At 44.4% G+C, this 19,599-nt stretch overlaps 1 protein-coding gene and 1 long non-coding RNA gene across 2 annotated transcripts in view; both read right to left on the bottom strand.

Annotated features, from left to right (window-relative positions):
• The window catches only part of LOC137335308 (protein-glutamine gamma-glutamyltransferase 2-like), a 40,199-nt gene extending 34,799 nt beyond the window's left edge, over positions 1–5,400 (bottom strand). Inside the window, exon 1 of the mRNA XM_068000619.1 lies at positions 5,084–5,400. Within this exon, the coding sequence (XP_067856720.1) occupies positions 5,084–5,102 (19 nt within the window). The 5' untranslated portion in view covers positions 5,103–5,400. The remainder of the gene's footprint in view (positions 1–5,083) is intronic.
• Positions 5,401–6,842: 1,442 nt separating this feature from the next.
• The window catches only part of LOC137335487 (uncharacterized), a 34,884-nt gene continuing 22,127 nt past the window's right edge, over positions 6,843–19,599 (bottom strand). The window contains exon 3 of the long non-coding RNA XR_010966434.1: positions 6,843–6,921. This is a non-coding gene — a long non-coding RNA (uncharacterized lncRNA). The remainder of the gene's footprint in view (positions 6,922–19,599) is intronic.

The following is a 19,599-nucleotide window of genomic DNA, read 5'->3' as shown; positions in this document are numbered from 1 at the left end:
AAGATACACAAGGATACCAGAACTGAGAGGATATACTTATCAGGAAAGGCTGAACAGGTTGGGGTTCTTTTCTCTAGAAAAGAGAAGGCTGAGGGGTGGCCCAATAGAGGTCTTAAAGATAATGATAGGGTTTGATAGGGTAGACAGAGAGAAAATGTTTCCACTTGTGGGGGAGTCCAAAACTAGAGGTCATAAATATAAAATAGTTGCTAATATATCCAATAGGAAATTCAGGAGAAATTTCTTTCTAGCATAAATGCATTTAAGGGAAGCTAGATAAGTGCATGAGGGTGAAAGGAATAGAAGAGTATCTTGATAGGGTTAGATGAAGCAGGGAGAGAGGAGGCTCGTGTGGAGCATAAACACCGGCATAGACCAGTAGGGCCGAATAGCCTGTGCTGTATTTTCGATAAAATTCGATGCAAATAGTCAATGGAGGAGCAGTGCTCACTATGAGTAAGTAAATACATGTGCAGGGTGCTCACCTGATGGGAAGACCCCTAATGGCAGCTAGCTGCTGCCCACAAAATAACTCCGAAGATGCCAGCTGCACTTTGCACGTTGCAGCTGCCAGTATGAGATTAAAATCCAGGATGCGCAAGAGGCAAGAATTGGAGGAGCACAAAGATCTCGGAGGATTGTAGGGCTGAAGGAGGTTACAGAGATAGGGAGGGGCGAGGCCATGGAGGGATTTGAAAACAAGGATGAGAATTTTAAAATCCTGGCGTTCTTGGAACGGGAGCCAATGTAGGTCAGCGAGCGCAAGGGTGATGGGAGAACGGGACTTGGTGCGAGTTAGGATTCGGGCAGCAGAGTTTTGGGTGAGCTCAAGTTTATGTATTAAAATGACTTTTCTCTCTCCTGAGTTGAATGTAAATGGCTGCTAACATTACGCCTCTATTCTTTTGGAAGTCATCAGTATCCATTCCATCAAATTCATCCATCCATGAATTGCTATTCTGAATAAATTCCCTCGATCCTGACCAGTTCAGATTAGTAGCATGCTGCTGTGGGTACCCATAAACCAGATGTTTAAAAATACTTCAGCAAACTATGATCACCAACAACAAAAACAGGGCATAAAATAGAGCTGTAAATAGTCAATCTCTTTACTTCTGTCCACAATCTAAATGCTACCAAAGAGAAAGAAGAGAAAAAGTGTCACAGAGTCATAAAGCCAGAATATATACAAACTGAAGCGTACAACCAAGTGGCAGACTTTTTTTTTATTCATTCAAGGGATGTGGGCGTCGCTGGCGAGGCCAGCATTTATTGCCCATCCCTAATTGCCCTTGAGAAGGTGGTGGTGAGCCGCCTTCTTGAACTGCTGCAGTCCGTGTGGTGAAGGTTCTCCCACAGTGCTGTTAGGTAGGGAGTTCCAGGATTTTGACCCAGCCATGATGAAGGAACTTATTTCCAAGTCGGGATGGTGTGTGACTCGGAGGGGAACGTGCAGATGGTGGTGTTCCCATGTGCCTGCTGCCCTTGTCCTTCTAGGTGGTAGAGGTCGCGGGTTTGGGAGGTGCTAGCGAAGAAGTCTTGGCGAGTTGCTGCAGTGCATCCTGTGGATGGTACACACTGCAGCCACTGTGCGCCGGTGGTGAAGGGACTGAATGTTTAGGGTGGTGGATGGGGTGCCAATCAAGCGGGCTGCTTTGTCCTGGATGGAGTCGAGCTTCTTGATTGTTGTTGGAGATGCACTCATCCAGGCAAGTGGAGAGTATTCCATCACACTCCCGACTTATGCCTTGTAGATGGTGGAAAGGCTTTGGGGAGTCAGGAGGTGAGTCACTCGCTGCAGAATACCCAGCCTCTGACCTGCTCTTGTAGCCACGGTATTTATGTAGCTGGTCCAGTTAAGTTTCTGGTCAATGGTGACCCCCAGGATGTTGATGGTGGCGGATTCGGCGATGGTAATGCCGTTGAATGTCAAAGGGAGGTGGTTAGACTTTCTCTTGTTGAAGAGGGTCATTGCCCGGCACTTGTCTGGTGCGAATGTTACTTGCCACTTATCAGCCCAAGCCTGGATGTTGTCCAGGTCTTGCTGCATGCGGGCACGGACTGCTTCATTATCTGAGAGGTTGCAAATGGAACTGAACACTGTGTAATTATCAGCAAACATCCCATTTCTGACCTTATGATGGAGGGAAGGTCATTGACGAAGCAGCTGAAGATGGTTGAGCCTAGGACACTGCCCTGAGGAACTCCTGCAGCAATGTCCTGGAGCTGAGATGATTGGCCTCCAACAACCACTACCATCTTCCTTCGTGCTAGATATGACTCCAGCCACTGGAGAGTTTTCCCCCTGATTCCCATTGACTTCAGTTTTACTAGGGCTCCTTGGTGCCACACTCAGTCAAATGCTGCCTTGATGTCAAGGGCAATCACTCTCTTACCTCACCTCAGGAATTCAGCTCTTTGTCCATGTTTGGACCAAAGCTGCAATGAAGTCTGGAGCCGAGTGTTCCTGGCGGAACCCAATCTGAGCATCGGAGAGCAGGTTATTGGTGAGTAAGTGCCGCTTGATAGCACTGTCGACGACACCTTCCTTCACTTTGCTGATGATTGAGAGTAGACTGATGGGGCGGTAATTGGCCAGATTGGATTTGTCCTGCTTTTTGTGGACAGGACATACCTGGGCAATTTTCCACATTGTCGGGTAGATGCCAGTGTTGTAGCTGTACTGGAACAGCTTGGCTAGAGGCACGGCTAGTTATGGTGCACAACTCTTCAGCACTACAGTTGGGATGTTGTCGGGGCCCATAGCCTTTGTTGTATCCAGTGCACTCAGCCATTTCTTGATATCACGTGGAGTGAATTGAATTGGCTGAAAACTGGCTTCTATGATTGTGGGGATATCTGGAGGAGGCCAAGATGAATCATCCACTCGTCACTTCTGGCTGAAGATGGTTGTCTTTTGCACTCACGTGCTGGACTCTGCCATCATTGAAGATGGGGATGTTCACGGAGCCTTCTCCTCCCGTTAGTTGTTTAATTGTCCACCGCCATTCACGACTGCAGAGACTTTGATCTGATCCGTTGATTGTGGAATCGTTTAGCTCTGTCTATAGTATGTTGCTTCCGCCATTTAGTATGATGTAGTCCTGAGTTGTAGCTTCACCAAGTTGGCACCTCATTTTTAGGTATGCCTGGTGCTGCTCCTGGCATGCTCTTCTACACTCCTCATTGAAGCAGGGTTGATCCCCTGACTTGTTGGTAACGGTAGAGTGAGGAATATGCCAGGCCATGAGGTTACAGATTGTGCTAGAATACAATTCTGATGCTGATGACCCACAGCGCCTCATGGATGCCCAATTTTGAGCTGCGAGATCTTTTCTGAATCTATCCCATTTAGCACGGTGGTAGTGCCACAGCAACACATTGGATGGTGTCCTCAGTGTGAAGATGGGACTTCATCTCCATGAGAACTGTGCGGTTGTCACTCCTACCAATACTGTCATGGACAGATGCATCTGCGACAGGTAGATTGGCGAGAACAAAGTCAAGTAGGTTTTTTCCTCATGTTGGTTCGCTCACCACCTACAGCAGGCCCAGTCTGGCAGCTATGTCCTTCAGGACTCGGCCTCAGCTAGTGGTGCTACCGAGCCACTCTTGGTGATGGATATTGAAGTCCCCCACCCAGAGTACATTCTGTGCCCTTGCTATCCTCAGTGCTTCTCAACATGGAGGAGGACTGATTCATCAGCTGAGGGTGGTAATCAGCAGGAGGTTTCCTTGCCCATGTTTGACCTGATGCCATGAGATCCGGAGTCAATGTTGAAGACTCCCAGGGTCACTCCCTCCTGACCCCTGTACCACCACCTCTGGTGCGCCCGTCCTGTCAGTGGGACAGGACATACCCAGGGATGGTGATAGAAGAGTCTGGGACGTTGGCTGAAAGGTACGATTCTGTGAGTATGGCTATGTCAGGCTGTTGCTTGACTAGTCTGTGGGACAGCTCTCCCAATTTTGGCACAAGGCCCCAGATGTCCGTGAGGAGGACTTTGCAGGTTCAACTTGCCTTTGTCGTGTCCGGTGTCTAGTGGTCCTTCCGGTTTTATTCTTACTGTGACTTTCAGTAGCGAGGTGGTCCAACTGAGTGGTTTGCTAGGCTATTCCAGAGGGTGCCATGATGTGGATTTGCCGGTGATGGACTGGGGTTGACAATTGTAAACAATTTTACAACACCAAGTTATAGTCCAACAATTTTATTTGAAATTCACAAGCTTTCGGAGGCTTCCTCCTTCCTCAGGTGAATGTGGAAATGAAATCCTCGAACCCTTCGCATTTATAAATCACAGAACAATACCTGGTGATTACAGACAGTCTTTTCAACTGCCCGTTGCCAAGGCAATCAAAGTGTTCAGACAGAGAGGTGTTACCTACAACGCCTCTAAGTTACCTACAAGGTAACACCTCTCTGTCTGCACACTGTAATTGCCTTGGCAACGGGCAGTTGGAAAGACTGTCTGTAATCACCAGGTATTGTTCTGTGATTTATAAATGCGAAGGGTTCGAGGATTTCATTTCCACATTCACCTGAGGAAGGAGGAAGCCTCCGAAAGCTTGTGAATTTCAAATAAAATTGTTGGACTATAACTTGGTATTGTAAAATTGTTTACAATTCCAGAGGGTGATTAAGAATCAACCACATTGCTGTGGGTCTGGAGTCACATAGAGGCCAGACCAGGTAAGGATGGCAGGTTTCCTTCCCTTAAAGGACATTAGTGAACCAGATGGGTTTTTAAGACAATCTGGTAGTTTCATGGTCACTATTACTGATACTAGTTTTTTTAATTCCAGATTTTATTTAATTAATTGAATTTAAATTCCCCAGCTGCTGTGGCAGGATTTGAACTCATGACTCTAGATTATTAGTCCACACCTCTGAATTTGTAGAATGTTAACATAACCACTATACTACAGTACCCGATGGGTTTTGTGCAACCATACCGGAAGGCACTCAAGTCCAATCATGTGTAACAGAAAAAAAGAAAAGAAAAATCATTTAGCAAGCATAAACAGACAGACAGAAAGGAGAACCAAAATAAGTGATCCTTCAAAATTTGAACTTTGGACTCACAGCATGCTACTTCGTCCATGTTGTAGATGATTTCTCCTCTCTCTCTCTCTCTCTCTCTCTCACGCTTCAGTGTCCTGCGAGGATAGAACGTGGCTCCCAGTTACACAGCCTGAGCACTTGTTTACAGTAACAGCCTGTGCCTATTTGTAGCCTCAATACTTAAAAGTTACCACACCCCGTGAGGTAAGTATTTGTCAGTATTAAAGGAACACATACTCAAGAAAAAAAATGCAAATTTTCGTTTCTCTGCCTTGCAGAAAATAATGCAAATGGGTTCAAGTAAGTCATTGTATTACTTGCACAATATTTCCTTCAAACAAAACCGATGCACTGCTCCTCCCCCTGTTGAAAAAAATGTTCAACATTATTTCCTTCAGAGAGTGCCCTTTCACATTGGGACGCTGTCTTTCCCGATGTGCCCTACTTCCATTGTCCCTACATGAAAGGTATTGTCCTTAATACCTTCTCCTAGGTGACTGCCAGTCAGGGGGGGCTACAAAATATGGCGAAGGCTAGCCACTCCAGGAGAATGCTGTGGACTCCAAAATTGCTTTATAAACGGCCAAAACTCAGCAAAATCTTTGGGGCCCCATGTTGTGTCCCAGGCCTAAATCCTCAAGAGGTTCCCAGTTCCTCTGGCCAGAAAGCAGTACGCCTCTTCTGATTTGGCCTACCAGCCTGACAGCTGATCGTAGGTCAGGGGCAGGGAATCTAGCAGCCGGGGAGTCTCCACCCCAGACATGCCTTCTTTGATGTGGGAGACCTTATTTGAGGTGGACTGAGTTTCCGCCCCATCAAGATCCTGCGGAAACTGGTGGAAAAGGCCGGGACGTGGCATATCCAGGTCCCAGACCAATTCCCGGGCATTACGCTACACTCTTCCAAACTTAAAGCAGGAGTGCCTCAGAAGGTATCATAGTATCATAGTAGGTACAGCACAGGAGGAGGCCATTCAGTCCATTGTGCCTGTGCTGGCTCTTTGAAAGAGCTATCCAATTAGTCCCATTCCCTTGCTCTTTCTCCGTGGCCCTGTATTTTTTTCCCTTTAAGTATTTATCTAATTCTTTTTTGAAAGTTACTATTGAATCTGCTTCCACCACCCTTTCAGGCAGTGCATTCCAGATCATTACAACTCGCTGCGTAAAAAAATGTTTCCTCATGTCTCCTCTGGCTCTTTTGCCGATCACCTTAAATCCATGATCTCTGGTTACTGACCCTTCTACTACTGGAACAGTTTCTCCTTATTTACTCTATCAAAACCGTTCACGATTTTGAACACCTCTATCAAATCTCCTCTTAACCTTCTCTGTTCTAAGGAGAACAACCCCTACTTCTCCAATGGAAGAAGGTGCATAGAAATTCAGGCTTGTTGTTGGTAGAAATGTAGGGGGAGATTTTCCTCTTTTTGTGATGAGGCATAAAGGATCACCTGGGCACAGCGCATAGAGCAAAATCAGGCAGGGAAGATCGTCCACCCTGAACCTAATGGAATAGAAGATGGCTCCATTACAGGCATGCACTCCTCCCCACCTGATTTTGCACTATGAGCTGCACCCAGACTTCGCACCCAGGCAAAATAAGAGGAAAACCTGTCCTGGGAATGTTGCCATTGCGACAGGCATGAGTGGAACCAAACACTGTGACTGAAAAGAGGTTGCAGTCCTTGCAGAAGAAGGTGGGCAGGTAACATCACAGACAGTTTGTCTTGGCAGAATTACTGACTTCTTCTGAAAGCTGAAGATAAGAATACCACTTGATCCTCCGTTGTTCGGTTCTGTCTCTAAATGCATGCAGTGATTGTGTTGCCATATTTTCTCTTTTTGGAGGTGAGGGCCATCCTGCAATAAAGAACAGCATCATACAATTAGTGATGGAGGTGACAGAGAGAGTGGATGCTGTCTCTCCTTTGGCCTGAGTTTGGGAGCAGATGCTCAACTATGCGGGTTGGCTGCCATGTGGCCTGATGTTACAATGCATCTTAACCACACTTCACTTCACTTCAACCTAAACTTGGTGGACTATCACAGATAGAGAATTTACAGCACTTTGCCAGTTCTTCAGATATTTTTAAATGCATGGGTTTGCGTGTACCGTAGTTAGCACTACGTAATGTTGCCATATAATGTGTTGATTCTGTGGCCATTAAATATGACAAGCAACTAGCATCGAGCACACTGCCAGTACAAGGTACCTAAATTATTTCAATGGAACTGAATAACAGGGCGTCTAACAGGCGGCCTATGCGATACCTTCTGTTTTGCGCTACTGTCCAAGACAAATTTCTAGCCCTACTTGTACACACATTCATATAAGGTGATTTGTGGCCTGGGTACTTGAAATGAATTTCCGTCCAATTTCCTGACCCCTCCACAAATGTTCCATGTCAGCGAGACTGATTTGGTAAGAAAATACATCTTCTGATTTTCAGCAACTGCCTTATCCACAAAAGTGGAGCATATAACTACTCTTCTCAAGAGGAGGGGCAATGAATTTGGGCCTAATGTTGGAAACAGATTTACCCACCTGATTGACAGTGGGCCGGAATTTGCTGAATTGTGCAAATCGGCCAGCAGCTTATGGCGAGGAAGAGATATCCCGTAAATTGCGAATCGCCATAACTTGCTGGATGATTTGTGCCGCTCCGCTGTTAGTTTCGCGAAAATGACATCTTGCACTTAACCTCCCCGTGAGTTTCATGAAGTTGCTGCGTTTGCAGAATAATTGCCCTTTAAACTCGCCACAGAAGGTTAAATCTAGTAATTAATAGTGTAAGTACCCTTTTAACAATGTGATAATTGTTAATGACTTCCAATCAACCTCTCTGGCCCAGAAAGTGAATAATTACAAGTGTGGAATCTCATCCCTGTTGTTGGAGATTTTTAAAAATGTCAAATTAAAAAATTTTAATCTTGTTTTCTTACTTTTCCTTTCTGTCTTTTATTTTCTCTCTCTCTCTGAAGCCAATCTTTCTTTCCCTCTGTTTATTTCTCTTTCTGTACCTGATTTGACATTGAATTTACCCGCACTAATTTACCCTTCTTCTCAATCCTTCCTCTGTTTATTTCTCCGTCCTTAAATTTCTTTGGTTAAGGTGATACGCTGTTGGTCCCGTCGTTCACCAATGTCCAAGATACCCCTTTGCTCTCATTGTGCCGTTATCAGCTCGCATTTCCAGCAACTTACAAGGCAAAATTAAGCTGAAGGGTGCAGGAAAAAGTCCAACCAACCGGGCATGCGCCAGCAAATTCTGGCCCAATTAACTTGCCCAACATTTGTGAAAACATTAATGCCAATTGTGATTTCCTTGTAGTCTACATGTTCTCCACCTTCAACGAAATATCATAACCACTGTAATTTTTTTTGCACTACTGTTATGACTTACCACTCGCCATTTGTCATACCACCCAGTTCTCTTCACATTACTTCCTTATCCATTATTGCAAGATCTTGTTTCAGTCATTATGCTTTATGTCCCATTTCATGGATGTTTCAAACCTTCCATTTTCCCTGTAAGCAGAGTCCTCCTATGCCTATAAGATGTCCCTACAAGAGTGTTTGCCCATGGAAAGTATTTCATTTATGCGCCAAAGAAAACAGAAGATAATAAATTGCTTGCTTAATACAACAACATCCAGGGCTGAAATTGCTTAATTAACCATAAATTTAACTGACAATTTTGATCCATTTCTAATTGCTTTGAAATGTATCTGAGAAATCTAATAATGCACTGTATAAATGTAAGTCTTTAATTTCTTTACAAGGAACATCAAGGAAATAGAGTATTTTATCCATTTTGAACTCACATTTAAATCCATTAGAGTGATTTAAAACTTTGATTTAAGAGTAGACTACTGTATATTAACATACAATTAACAAAACCTACAACTAGTTTTCCCCAAAATGTCATGGTCATCTTCGTTCACCTATTTTTCTCAGAGAAATAAAATAAACAGGTCATTCTCAATCCATTGAGTCCATAACAGGCTAATGCTCTTGAAACTATCATTTTAGGGTAACAAACAAGGCTCTTCTTATCTGTACCTCTGCAAGCACGTCCATAAAAATACTGACTGTTTTATTACGGAATCGCAATTGTTCCTTAACATCTTTATTTCTTTTCCTGTTGCAGATCTTTCCCTACCCACAAATTGCAGAAACTTATAGATTATTAAGGAACCACCAGTTCCCTATGAGCAGTGCTGAAGCTGCCGATTTCAGTTGAGGGGAGAGTTGGGGGCAGAGAAATCTACCAGTAATGATGATTTATATTAGATAACAAATTGATCATCCAAAAAATAAAAATAAAAATACACAGCATGTTTGTCGCATCTAAAAAGAGAAAAGAAAAGTTAATGTTTGGATAGACATCCTTCATCAGATTTAATGGACCTGCCTGTGCGTTTCTGGCATTTTCCATTTCTCTTTCAGATTCCCAACGTTCAGGATTTTTTTGATCTCTTCCTGATGTGTTGCGGAAGGTTCAAAGAAGAAGGACTTCAGATGAAACTGGGACTCGAGGCTCGAAGTTATGAGCAGAGATTCACAAAGTGGAATTTGTTTTCATTCAAGCGAAGAAGGTTGAGTGGGTAATGCGATCTTCAGCACCTGTAGTGCTGCAGGCGTCAGCATTTCATATCATGGGATGCTGAGACACGAGTCCTCCACAGTGCCCACTGTACACTCTATCAACGTTGCAAGATTATGGCTAAATCAGAACAACAGATTTTTAAACAAGCAAGAAAAAGAAATGTTGAAAAATGGCCTGGATGTGGCCAGTAATCTTCAGGCTCGTGTTGCCATCTCTGGTTGGACTTTTCTGGAGGCTTCATCACATGACCTCCTTGTCCAACCACCTCGCCCAGTCAAACAGCCTTTTCATCTCATCACCAATAATTCTATGACTAATAGACCAATGTGTTCATGGAAAATGAAAGAAAAAAGACATTTTTTTAATGCCCCTATGATATTTCTCTTGGGTTGCTTGCAGCAGTGTCGGTGAGATTAATCTTTAATTCCTGAACACTCCAGGATGCTCCTGGAGGTTTGGTAACCCTACTGCAGTCAGGGCTCTGGAAAACCAGTTTGTCATACATCTGTGCTTGGCAAACCTTGAATACCCACTTGCATTAGGCAGTGAAGTAATTTGAGAGAGAAATGAAAGAGCCAAGCACTGTTCCTATCCTCAAAAGCAAAATAATGCGGATGCTGGAAATCTGAAATAAAAACAGAAAGTGCTGGAGAAGCTCAGCAAGTCAGGCAGCATCTGTGGAGAAAGAAACAGAGTTAATGTTTCAGGTCGAAGACCTTTCGTTTTTACTACTGATACTATCTTACCTACTTATTCCCCCAATGTTGTACAGAAAAAGACTGAACGGTGCAATTAAAAAGCTGCACAGTCTTTTGACAGAATTATACCGGGGCTTAAAGGGTTAAATTATGGGGACAGGTTGCATAAATTTGAGTTTAGAAGGTTGAGGGGTGGTCTAATCAAGGTGTTTAAAATGATAAAGGGATTTGATAGGACAGATAGAGAGAAACTGTTTCCTCTGGTGGCATAACCTTAAAATTAGAGCTAGGCCATTTAGGAGTGAAATCAGGAAGCACTTTTTCACAAATCTGGAACCCTCTCCTCCAAAAGGCAGTGGATGCTGTGTCAGTTGAAATGTTCAAGGCGAACATTGATAGATTTTTGTTAGGTAAGAGTATCAAGGGATATGGATCAAAGGTGGGTAAATAGAGTTGAGGTACAGATCAGCCATGATCTAATAGAATGGCAGAACAGGCTCGAGGAGGTGAATGCTTGTTAAGCAGCAATTAACAGGGATCATGGAAATTTATTCAAGTTTTTCTCCTTGCATTCATTTTGCTCAATTGAAGCTAATGTTAAAACATCATAAGGAACTGATAGAGTTCAAGGGATGAGCAGAGCAGGAGATGGCTTCAGGAAATTGTTAAAAATGAGTCTTTCAGTGAACAGAGCAGATAAACCTTTCATTAGGTCATGGCTGGGTAGAACCCATGATAAAGCAGATTGTGTGTGATCTATAGAATAAGTGGGTTTAAAGGACCAATTGACCTTTTCTGAATTCTACGCTTCCAAATATCTATTGTCCCCATCAGAAAAAATTCTAAGTTGTTTTCTTTGGAATTGTTTTCAAGGTTCTTCCTTTCTATTTAATGTCATCACTTTTTCACCATTTTTAATTTTTGCAATGGAATATTCAACTTCTGCCCAAACCGGGTTCAAAGTCGGCGGGGCAGCTGTGCCACCTGTCTGAAGCTGGCATCCGGAAGTCCAAACCATTTTCAGGTAAGGGCTTTATTGGAATATGGACAGCAAACAGGTGCTTTGCTGCACCTTCCTGGTTGTGGGAGGTCGGAAATGAGCTCCTCCTGGCCCCAGAAAAATAAAAGGGCCCCTTTTATGGAGCGGCCACCAGCAATCTCTCTAAAGATTGGTGGTTAGGCTGCCCAGCCCCTAGCACAAATGGTCATAGCACGCTGAGCACATGGTCTGCCCATTTGTAGTTCAAAATGGCAAACAGGGTCCTACAAAGGATATTTACATATTTGCATATTTAAACAGGCTGTTTGCCCATTTACAGGCCCTCCTGAAAGTAACATCAGGTGGGCACTAGGTATACAAGGGGCAGCCAAGGTCACCACCCCCCACCCCACCCCCCCCCCCCCGCCTAGAAACGGGCAGCTGGCAGGTGATAATTGCCCCCCCCGTTAATATCTTGCACCACTGTGCGGGCCTTTATAGTATGTGTCCCAATACAACATCTTCTTTCTCAATTATTACTCCTAAATTATGCCCCTATTGGAAGGAATTGGTGTGGTGTCATCCTGAAACCTGCTTGTGATTCTACTGGCTGCCCACCTAAGTGTTGCAGACTCAGCATACAGTATCAATGGGAGAGGTCTCAGGCCCACAGGTGACAGGCACAGTTACGATGTTGAGGTGCGGAAGTCCAAAGTCCAAGACATGATGAATACCATTGGATTCTATGGCTGGTTCTTGGGGTCCTTGTAGGGGGTGGTGGTGTGTGTCAGCTTCGCCTCTGACTTCTGAGCAGTTCGAATCGCTCCCATTCCCTGGGTTCTAGACCTTGGACTTATTTGGGGGTTGTGACAAAGTGCAGCAGACAACTGGTTTTGGTGCAAGAAACTTCGATCTTTATTCAAGAGAGAAAATACAACACAACAATCTTAACACTCTAATAAAATGGGGAACACTTCGGTACACACGAGGGAAATTACAGTAGAAAGATACCTCACCCTTCCCAATCCCACTGTACTAGCTAAGTTGGACTCTAAAGGACCAGAGAAAATGCTCACCAAACGAATCCTTGACAGTAATTCACCCAGAGGTAAGTCAGAACTAGATCGTAGAGTGGAAACTTTGCAGATCTTTGGTTTTCTCCTGAGTTGGTTTTCTTTGGTCGCGGTGGCCCAATATTACCCGGTTGGTTGGTGGCAATATTCGGTTGGTTGTTTTGTAAGGCCCTCGTTGCTGCGAGGTGTCTGATGGTCGCTGGGGCTGTTGCTCTGGTTTCTTCTTGTGTGTCGGCCTGCTTCTAGAGCTGCTGACCTTCTCTCTGTTGCCCACTCGCCTTGTTGAACTGTCGCCTCCCGAGCTGTTGAACAATCCTTTGCATTTGCAGGTCTGGCTGACCGGTTCTCTCACGTACGGTTCGTTGGTTTCGCTGGAAGCTGCTCTCCTTCCAGAGACAGGCAGAACAAGCGAAGCAGACCACAAGAGCCAGCAAGAGTCAGAGAGAGAGAGGTTTCGAGTTTCCACTTCTATATCCCTCTCTTACAATGGTCTTCGTCACTTAAAAAAAAGGCACTTCATGTCTGTTTAAACAGTTCTTACAAAGTCCTTAAGAATCTTTGATGGCTTTTTGATGGTCCCTCATCATGTTGCAATTGCTTCTCCCGATGGGTCATTGTTTTAATTCCGATTTGCTGATCACCTGGTATATAGGCTCCCTTTTGTATCCAACGTCCTAGGTGTTGATCGGTTTTGCTTTAAAACAAAGACATGGCCCCACCATGTCTGGAGCAGTTGCCTCTTTCAATAGCCTACTGCCTTTCGAATTCGTGCTGAGCGTTGACCACCTGCTGTAGGTTTTGCATTAAAACAGAGACATGTCTGAAGCAGTAATTCTCCCACATTCCACAGTGTGTGTTGTTGATTCGTCTGGTGACCTCTCACCTATCCTTCCATCTTAGGATTTTAGTCAATGGCCAAAGTTTTCCATACTCAGGGAAAAGGTGAATTCCCAGAATTCTTACAGTCGCCCCTACGAGGAAGCGAGCCCCTTAAAGGACATGGATTCCTCGAAAAGTGCTTTTCCTTGGTTGATGCTTCCTGGTGCGGGGCGTGTGTGAGTCGGCCCAATATTTCATTACCCTGAAATGGTTAGAACAGAGTCCAAAGTCCTTTTCTTTAGGGTTTTCCTCTGAGTTTTGGGGGATCTGTGAATTTTGAGAATCTTACATCCCCTATAGAACAGAGGAGAAACATATATTAGAATGCTGACTATAAGACGCCTCTTCACTCAGAGCTAATAATGTGTATCCCGATAGTGTGCTGGAGTGTGTATTTGTGTGTAACTACCAATTCACCAGACTCCTTACACAGTACATTAGTTGTCTTATTGGGTATTGATAGACTAAAAGCTTTTTAAACCTGAAAGCAGCTTCTTTATGTAGCGCTTTGAGCAGTTACTAACCACACTGTTAAACTTAATCTGTTTCGTCTTGCTGCAGTGAAAAAAGTTGGCAGGTTGATAATTATTGTGAAGCCTAATCTGTCAGTAGTTTGGCACACTTGCATTAAACTGGCTTTCGTAAAAAAAAAGAATCCTCTGCCAATCCTGCACTCTGGGCGGTATGGCAACAGATCAAAGCACCAACCATTGAATTTTATTCCCTTCCTTTGTTGAAACAAATGGCATTTGTCTGGTACCTCCTGGTTAGCACAGCGGCAATCCCGAAAATCATGTTGTGGTGATTTGAGTGCACAAAGCTCCATGGTACAGAGCACTGGGGCACTAATGCACCATCTCACTGTACTGCCTCTCCAAATGGGGGTTGAACGCAGAGATGCAGTGCTGGCACAAAGCAAAGTAGATTCCAACATCACTGAAACCACAAACTGTTAATACTAAAAATGCCCAATTATTCTTTCTTGTGACGTTGAAGGGATGAAGAGAGGGTGAGTATCTCAAGAGAGGGAGCTACCCTGATGATAAATTCCCCTCTTTACCTTACTATTTTTAAGAATATTTTTACAAAAGCTCTACTCGGTTATATATTCTGTCCTCCACCAGGCAGCTGGTTAACCTCAAAAACAAGGAATAGAATCATAGAATCATAGAAAGGTTACAGCACGGAAGGATGTCTTTGGCCCATCGAGTCCGCGCTGGCTCTATGTAAGAGCAATCCAGCTAGTCCCATTCCCCCGCCCTTTCCCCATTGCCCTGCAAATTTTTTCACTTCAAGTACTTATCCAGTTTCCTTTTGAAGGTCATGATTGAATCTGCCTTCACCCCCACCCCCACCCCCCCCACCTCGGGCAGTGCATTTCAGGTCCTAACCACTCACTGTGTAAAAAAGTTTTTCCTCATGTCCCCTTTGGTTCTTTTGCCAATCACCTTAAATCTATGCCCTTTGGTGCTTGACCCTTCCGCCAATGGGAACAGTTTCTCTCTATCTACTCTGTCTAGACCCTTCACGATTTTGAATACCTCTATCAAATCTTCGCGCAACCTTCTCTGTTCCAAAGAGAACAACCCCAGCTTCTCCAGTCTATCCACGTAACTAAAGTCCCTCATCCCTGGAATTATTCTAGTAAATCTCTTCTGCACCCTCTCTAAGGCCTTCACATCTTTCCTAAAGTGCGGTGCCCAGAACTGGACACAATGCAGTATGCAAAACTATTTTGAAATATCTACAAGTAAAACTAGAAAGCTATTGGTACCTTTTTTTACTGGGCAACTCACCTCCACATGACCTCTTCCGGCATTGTCTAGGTGGTCCTCCTGCAGAAAAATCTACATGGACCTGTTCTTTGCAAAAGGGAACATAAGTCCCTTGAATGTTAACTTTATATTGTGTTATAACGATTGATAATATGTGAACATCAGTGCTTTTTACGACTGTGCGTAGATCAAGAGTTCCAGCTCCAGAAAATCAACACGACATATTATTTCAGTGTCTAAGTACCTAAATACCTTGCAGAACTGGCTACAAAGAATCTGGGTCAGCAGACAACCTGATGCAGAGTTGTGCCATTTGTTGCAAGGGCATCTGCAGCTAAAATGCCCTCTCATCGCCACAAGCTCCCAATGCTATGCTAAATATGGGTGGAAGCTCGCCCATAATATGTTAATAAAGATGACTCCACAAAATAAGGAAACATCAACAGAGTAAGGCCAGGGTCCTGCAATTTTACTGCTCATTAAATGGCATTGCAACTCCTGCGGTTGCATGAGTAAGTGCCAAAGGGAGGTCAGTTGGAACTTGAGATGTTAGAAGAGTGAAGAAGAGTATTGCAGAGGGAACAGTCCTTCCATAAAGGGGGAGGGGAGGGGAAGATGGACTTGGTGGTGGTATAATGTTGTAGAGGCTGGAAATGGCGGGAGATGATCTGGCGAATATAAAGCCTGGTGGGATGGAAGGTGAGGACAAGGGGAACACTGTCATCATTGAGAGAAGGGGGATAAGCTGAGAGCAGAGGCATAAAAAAAGGGGTGGACATGGTCAAGGGTCTTGTTGACTATTGTTGTGGGGAAATCTCGGCTAAGGCAAAAAGAAGACATTTCAGAAGCTATGGTTCAGAAGGGTAAATCATCAGAGCAGATGTGACTGAGATGGAGAAACTGGGAGAAAAGGATGAAGAAGCAGGCAGGCAGTTGAAGGAGGGCTTGCAATATATGCCTTTGGAAAACCAATCACCAGAAATAGAGAAAAGAGCCCAGGAACGGAACGGAAGAGTCAGAGATGGACCACACGGAGGTGTGGAATGGGTGGAAATTGGAAGCATAGACAATGAAACTCTGAGGGTGGTAGACTGGAATGTGCTTGGTGCTTGGCACATGACTAGTCTAACCATCCACTTCCAGGTATGGCTTCATCACATCAAGCAATACCGAAATTCCCATTTCATGTTCAAAAATTACCATTCTTCTAGGATCATCCTTGAGGCTAAGGGCAATCCAAGATTTATCTCCTCAATAACAACTTGTCTTGTCTGGCCCCTTTCTCCCATCCGCTTCACCGTTACGTCTAATGTTAAGTGTGAGAAACTTATAGGCTGTCTCATCTCCTAATTGAGACTATCCAAGCAGCTTCCATCTCCTCCTATCCTGCCCCTTGTCCCTGTATCCCAAACTCCCATCCTCAACCCATTATAACTCTGTAGTTTCTCCCCTACCCCTTCACTATCCTTTTTAAGCTCATCTCTTCTATGAAGCCCCCATCTTCCACTCCTGCAATGTCCTCCCCACTCAACTTCTGACCTCTCAACTATGTTTCTTTGCCTTACCAACATCATAAATGGTTCCATTAGCATTGCTCCATCCCCATCAATACCATTGATGATCTATGGTTCTATTTGACATTTTTTCCCTCCATTTAGTCTTAATGGTTTAGTCTTAATCTTTTTACAATTGCTGTCCAGTTGCTAATTTTCCCACTGATTCTGAGGGACCAGTTGCAATGGCCACAACTGTATTCAGCACATTGCCACAGGGAGCGCAACAAAGTATCCTCAGTGCATCATGTTCCCTCAGCCAAACAGAGAAGAAAAACTTCTCCGCCCTCTCCTCCACCCATTCTGTAGGGAAAGGAAGGCAATAAGTCAACGCCCTTTGTTGCCGTAAGGGAAATCTTATACAAGAGCTGCAACAGGTTGTGTCAAATGTATAATCATTTAAAAACAAAATTAAGGTGATCAGGTATGAAAAGGGGAGGATAACCCCTAGTGTCAGCAAAATTATGATTACGATTGCAGGCCTTCAAACTGTAACAATGAAAGCCAGGACTACCTCTCATCAGAACAGTAGGCATTAATACAAGCATAGCATTATTAAACCTGAGTGAAATAAGAGCAACAAGAAAAAGGCCCATCTAAACACAAGACAGCGGCCTTACGACACTTTTGGGGCTTTACTCCAGATATTTCCCTTGGGTTCAACATCTTAGACCATTTCTATAGGTGGGCCCTCACTCTCTATGAATTGATCTTTCCTGACCAATATCTAGGCAATTTGTAGAAAGCCCAGGCATTAAACAGAGAGTCATATCAATGTATTTCAGCTCCTGGTTATATCACATACCCTCATGTAATTTTCCTTGACGTCAGAAGGCAGTAAAATAAATATTCCTAAGATTACGGCTTAGGCTACAAACTGCCTAACAGATGTATTGAACAGTAAGTGGATAACTGAACAGGAGTAATTGGTAGATTTATAATAGTTACAGATTTAACTATCTCTCTTTGGAAGATAGAAAATAAAAGTGGCATCTGCTCTGCTAAATTTCAATGTGAACTGGACCTGGAACAAAGTTGCTGAATATTAACCTTATGTGTCAGTTAAGTGCTGACCATCTACCATGTCACCAGCCTATCTATGTCCCTCTAATGGCTTCGGATGAACGACTCAATTGGAAAAGATAGCTGAGAAAAACTCCTCAAAATTTCATCTGAACATAGGAATTTTAAGTATGTGTCACTTAAACTTAATAAGAGCTGCCAAGTAAAAATAAATACAAACAAAGCACGCAAAATGTTCATAGTTGAATTGAATGGCTTGCCCCTCCCCAGGACAACTGCTCCAGACAAACGATCTGAATTTTCAATACAAGTTTTGTCAGTTTCCAGCCATTAAAGTGGAAGATGAAGCAGTCCGTGCCACATGCAGCAAGACCTGGACAACATCCAGGCTTGGGCTGATGAGTGGCAAGTAACATTGGTGTCACACAAGTGCCAGGCAATGACCATCTCCAACAAGAGAGAATTCAACCACCTGCCCATGACATTCAATGGCATTACCATTGCCAAATTTTTTTAAAAATCCGTTCATGGGATGTGGATGTCACTGGCGAGACCAGCATTTATTGCCCATCCCTAATTGCCCTTCAGAAGGTGGTGGTGAGCCGCCTTCTTGAACTGCTGCAGTCCGTGTGTTGAAGGTTCTCCCACACTGCTGTTAGGTAGGGAGTTCCATGATTTTGACCCAGCGACGATGAAGGAATAGCGATATATTTCCAAGTCGGGATGGTGTGTGACTTGGAGGGGAACATGCAGGTGGTGTTGTTCCCATGTGCCTGCTGCCCTTGTCCTTCTAGGTGGTAGAGGTCGTGGGTTTGGAAGATGCTGTCGAAGAAGCCTTGGTGAGTTGCTGTAGTGCATCCTGCGGATGGTACACACTGCAACCACTGTGCTCTGGTGGTGGAAGGAGTGCCAATCAAGCGGGCTGCTTTGTCCTGGATGGTGTCGAGCTTCTTGAGTGTTGTTGGAGCTGCACTCATCCAGGCAAGTGGAGAGTATTCCATCACACTCCTGACTTGTGCTTTGTAGATGGTGGAAAGGCTTTGGGGAGTCAGGAGATGAGTCATTCGCTGCAGAATACCCAGCCTCTGACCTGCTCTTGCAGCCACAGTATTTATGTGGCTGTCCAGTTAAGTTTCTGGTCAATGGTGACCCCCAGGATGTTGATGGTAGGGGACTTGGCGATGGTAATGTCGTTGAATGTCAAGGGGAAGGGGTTAGATTCTCTCTTGTTGGAGATGGTCGTTGCCTGGCATTTGTCTGGCATGAATGTTACTTGCCACTTATCTGCACAAGCCTGGATGTTGTCCAGGTCTTGCTGCGTGCAGGCACGGATTGCTTCATTATCTGAGGAATTGCAAATGGAACTGAACACTGTGCAATCATCAGCGAACATTCCCATTTCTGACCTTATGATGGAGGGAAGGTCATTGATGAAGCAGCTGAAGATGGTTGGACCTAGGACACTGCCCTGAGGAACTCCTGCAGCAATGTCCTGGGGCTGAGATCATTGGCCTCCAACAACCACTACCATCTTCCTTTGTGCTAGGTATGACTCCAGCCACTGGAGAGTTTTCCCCCTGATTACCATTGACTTCAATTTTACTAGGGCTCCTTGGTGCCACAGTCTGTCAAATGCTGCCTTGATGTCAAGGACGGTTACTCTCACCTCACCTCTGGAATTCAGCTCTTTTGTCCATGATTGGACCAAGGCTGTAATGAAGTCTGGAGCCGAGTGGTCCTGGCTGAACCCAAACTGGGTATCGGTGAGCAGGTTATTGGTGAGTAAGTGCCGCTTGATAGCACTGTCGATGACACCTTCCATCACTTTGCTGATGATTGAGAGTAGACTGATGGGGCGGTAATTGGCCGGATTGGATTTGTCCTGCTTTTTGTGGGCAGCACATACCTGGGCAATTTTCCACATTGTCAGGTAGATGCCAATGTAGCT

Source organism: Heptranchias perlo, chromosome 19 (assembly GCF_035084215.1).
Source record: "Heptranchias perlo isolate sHepPer1 chromosome 19, sHepPer1.hap1, whole genome shotgun sequence".
NCBI classification, from domain to species: Eukaryota; Metazoa; Chordata; class Chondrichthyes; order Hexanchiformes; family Hexanchidae; genus Heptranchias; species Heptranchias perlo.
Note: the sequence above shows the minus strand (reverse complement) of the source record. Positions and strands in the feature narration are given on the sequence as shown.